Here is a 3965-nt window from a genome sequence, read left to right on the forward strand (position 1 = left end):
TTTACAATAGTGCTCCTACAATTGCTCTGTAGAAGTCTGCTTGCACCTGTCTTGTTAGATTACCTAAAGATTCCCGTATTCTGCCTGAAAGACTGCAACAAATTGCCCTGCATCAGAGATGTCCAAGACAGAGGAAAATGTGTTTCCAGACACTCTGGCCACACAACTGAGACTAGACCTGATTTTTAAACAGGCTCTCCACCTCCTGTGCCAGCAGATCACTTGATACTGGCATGTCTGTTCACACTGTGCGCAGATACGCATCCAAGTACCAGCTTAAGCTGTGGCACAAGCCACCAAAATGCTGCTTTTGGCAACGTACTTGCTTGCTATGAAGCAGCTAAAAACCTGTCTTATTTGACCATTCAAGAAATTAAGAGGGACCTCACTGTTCTGTGGAGGAGATGTGGCCCCGCTGCCAGCTCCATTCACTCCTGTGGCCCCACCATGACGTCTGGAAGGAGGGACTGTCCTTTATTGATCAGCACTTTGTAGCAGAGGCCTGTGAGTATTCCCTCGGACTATGAGCTGGGACTCACGTTTCTCAATGTAATCTTCTTGTCCACCCCTCCCAGGCTATGATTGCAAGCAACATTTCAGTGACGGTGCAGAAACAGGCAGTTCTCCCCAGAAGTAGTGTCCCCCACAGCCTGAGCACTTGCATGAGTGTGACACCTCTTTCCTTTCTCTCCCCTTCCATCACAGTTGAGGACATACCCCTGACCTCCCCTCATTTTCTCTGGGGCTATATCACTGAGGCAGGGCCCAAATTTTTGAGCTGCCAGTCGATGGGACAGTCCTGCTGGAAGCAATTTAATGGTGAACTGCAGGTGTCCCATCAGCTGGTCTGTATGCAAGACAGTGTGGTGGTTTCTAAGCTGGGCAAGATGCAAAAACAAAGCTGAAGAAAGCAAATGGAGAGGGTACTGCTGAGTTGACATCAATTACCAATAGCTTAAAACAAAGGAGGGAAATCATTAGACATCCAAACAAAAAGGCAGTGCAAGGACAACGTGTAAAAATCCTAGGAGACGCAGGAGCAGGACCAAGGTGCAGAAGTCAGACCTTCCTCACCTGCCTGCAGTGGTCCAGCTGACCGGCACCCACCGGGTGATGGAGCAGGGCTGGTGAGGGTATCAGGGCTTAGCCTCACAGCATGCTTACCCCAGCCCAGTCCTCAGCACATGACAGTAAGTTACTGCAGTAAGTGTGGTCCTGCTTTCAAGTCTCCAAGTCCAATGGAAGACTTCAGAAAGACAGCTCAGACTCACAAAGCCACCCAGGGTCTTCTGCTGCACAGAGGGAGGCAGTGCCCTTTCCCTCGCCCTGTGATACCACTAGAAATACCAATGCTCCTCCAGGCTAGAGAGCTGATAGCTCCATAACCACACAGGATTGCTTGCAGGCCAAGACGTGCTTAATACCTGGCCACAAAGAAGAGCTGGTCTAGAAAGCCCACCAAAGTCTACAGGAATTTTCTTTCCTCAGCGAGCTATAAATAAGACACTAAGCAGGCTTTCCTATACACACTGCATCCTAAAAGTGCCGTTTATCAGCAAATAATAATCTCACTTGAAATCAGTAGGATTATTCAAGTGTACCAAAACAAGGCAATTTGAGAAGAAGTAGGCCTAATTAAGGTACAAAATGATGAAGGTAATTTACAAATAACCAAGGTGGAAGGGGATGTGCTGTTCTGGTGGGCGATGTTTACTTTATGGTTCTGTTATACCCTGAGGCAACAGATGGGTTCTCTTCTGAGGAAAGGCTTTAAACAAGGGAAAAAGACAACAATTTAAGTGGGAATGTGGGACTGGGAAATGGAAACAGCAAGAATGCATATATATGTCACATACAGTGTGATTTTCTGTGTCCCATTGTCTTTCATAGGCCTGTCTCACCTGGGAGGCTACATTTTCCATGATCCACTGTATACCCTATATGACAGAGGGAAGGCTGGTGCATGGCAGAAGACAAAGTTCAGCCATTGAATTTGGCCAGCCATAAGAAAGGGACAACCGGGGATCCACATTCAGCTCACAGTTGGGACCCTCATTTTCAGGAAGTGCCCATCCTTCTGAAAAGTGTGGCAAACATAAGGTGCCTCGCAGTGTGAAAAGCATGAATTATCTTTTGAAAATCTAGGCCTTATTATCAGAAACTTTGGAAAAAAATGCTGAAAAACATGTTTTCCTGACACCAGGCTAATTCATGACAGTCACTCACACTGTATAATCAGAAGGTAAAATACATCTAACTAATGTAAGAAAGTTTCAGAATAACACAATGTCCCTCAGATGTCTTCAGGCTCTACTGGGATTTTATTACATTCCCTGAAACAAGGAGAGAGGCTTTCCAGGAAGTTGAACTAGCAGTTCTTAGCACCAAGCTTCACATCTCTCCAAGCTGATGATCTGTGACCAGCTTCTGTCCTGCTTCTTCATACATTGGGGAACTGATGGCAATGAGCTCCTTTTCCAATATTTCCATTTGAGCCTTGATGTCTGACACAGTGTTTTTCACAGCATTCAGCTGCAGCTTCAATTCATTGTATTCTTCTTGGAAGGATCTGCCCACATTGTAGAGAATGCGACAGCCCTGTTCCTCCCCAAGGAGATGGTTCTCTTTCAGGAAGATGTGGAGGAGTTGGTATAAGTCCTGGAGAGCCCAGAGGATTTCATACTCACCCTGCATGCTTGGGGTAGACTTGATCTTATTCTGGGTTGGAGTGGTGCTTTTCTCTTTAGCTTCATGTTCCTGCTGGGGAGCTGGGCCAGGGTTACCTTCTTCCACAGCTGTGATGGTGTCAGCTTCCTGCCGAAGATCTGAGCTGGCATCTTTGCTCTCTTCGTGGACTGTGATGGCTTGTTGGTCTTTCCAGATGATGGGTACTGTTTTATTCTCCTGCTGGAAATTCTGTAAGACTCTGTTCTTTTCCTGGACTGCCTGGAGAGCTTTGTTGCCTGGGCTGACCTGAAAGCCTACGTTCCTCTCTTGGAAGAATGGGAACGGATTATTTTCCTTGTGGAGGCTTTGCTGAATGGCATCAGTGTAAATAAGCTGGATGGCTCTGTTCTGTGACTGGAGACATTGCAGAGATTTGTTTTCTTCCCAGAGCATCCTGTTCTCAATCCGGAGGACTTGGTTTTCCTCCCAGAGTGCTCTGTTCTCCTCCCAGATGCTCCACTCATTCTGGTCCTTCTTGTTAAAGAGTTTCCGGTGGGAAGCGACGGGTGGCTGGCAGTAGATCTCATTCACCCACTTACCGTCAACAAAGACAAACATGTCATCCCTCATTTTCATCCGTGGGGTGATACATGCTATCTCCGGCTCTGTACACTGCATGCCCTGGTTCGTCAGATCAAAAGCAGACATGGCCTTTCTTTAGTGAATTGAGTAAGATTGTGGAAAAGACTTCTTCCAGGATTTCAGCAAGAGGCCACTGTCCACTGGCAAGGAGTAGGTGACACAGCAGGGATAGAGAAGTTTGATCACAACTGAAAGAACAGGGAACATAAATGCACAGAGTTACTGCCAAAATTCAAGGTCGGAATTAAAGTCCACTGGATGACAGGAACAAGCAAATAAGTCAGTTCCCACAGGTGACCTTGTTGCTCCTTTGACTCTGGAAGGTAAGGAATGCACCAGAAACAGAGTTTATAGAAGCTGAGAAAATTGGCATTGGTAGATAAAGCAGCTCTATGGCAGCGCCACAAGCTTTGGTATAAAAATCTGGACTCTCCTTCTACCTCTCTGCCTCATTTTTACAGACACATGAGGGGGTAAGATGCGAGAGTATCTGCACCTCAGAATAGCCCATTCCCAACAGAGTGACAGAAAAATGAATTGAGAATTGTTATGAGGCTGAAACCAACTTTTCAAAAGAAAACGTCTTTAAAGGATGACACTGAAAAACTGTCCTCAGGAGCAGCTTTTTCTTGTTGATGCTCAGTAACCTGTGTTAA

The 3965-nt window shown here is 46.3% G+C and overlaps 1 protein-coding gene across 1 annotated transcript; it reads right to left on the bottom strand.

Moving 5' to 3' along the window:
- Positions 1-2391: 2391 nt before the first annotated feature.
- On the bottom strand, positions 2392-3375 carry SPERT (spermatid associated). The gene has a single exon (XM_009880995.1). The coding sequence runs from the start codon at positions 3373-3375 to the stop codon at positions 2392-2394; it is 984 nt and encodes a 327-aa protein (XP_009879297.1).
- Between the last annotated feature and the right edge of the window lie 590 nt (positions 3376-3965).

The sequence above is a fragment of the Charadrius vociferus genome, unplaced genomic scaffold (assembly GCF_000708025.1).
Source record: "Charadrius vociferus isolate BGI_N301 unplaced genomic scaffold, ASM70802v2 scaffold210, whole genome shotgun sequence".
NCBI lineage: Eukaryota > Metazoa > Chordata > Aves > Charadriiformes > Charadriidae > Charadrius > Charadrius vociferus.

Excerpts from the sequence above, each read along its gene's own strand:
- SPERT (XM_009880995.1), bottom strand. The coding sequence starts at position 3,375 with ATGTCTGCTTTTGATCTGACGAACCAGGGCATGCAGTGTACAGAGCCG.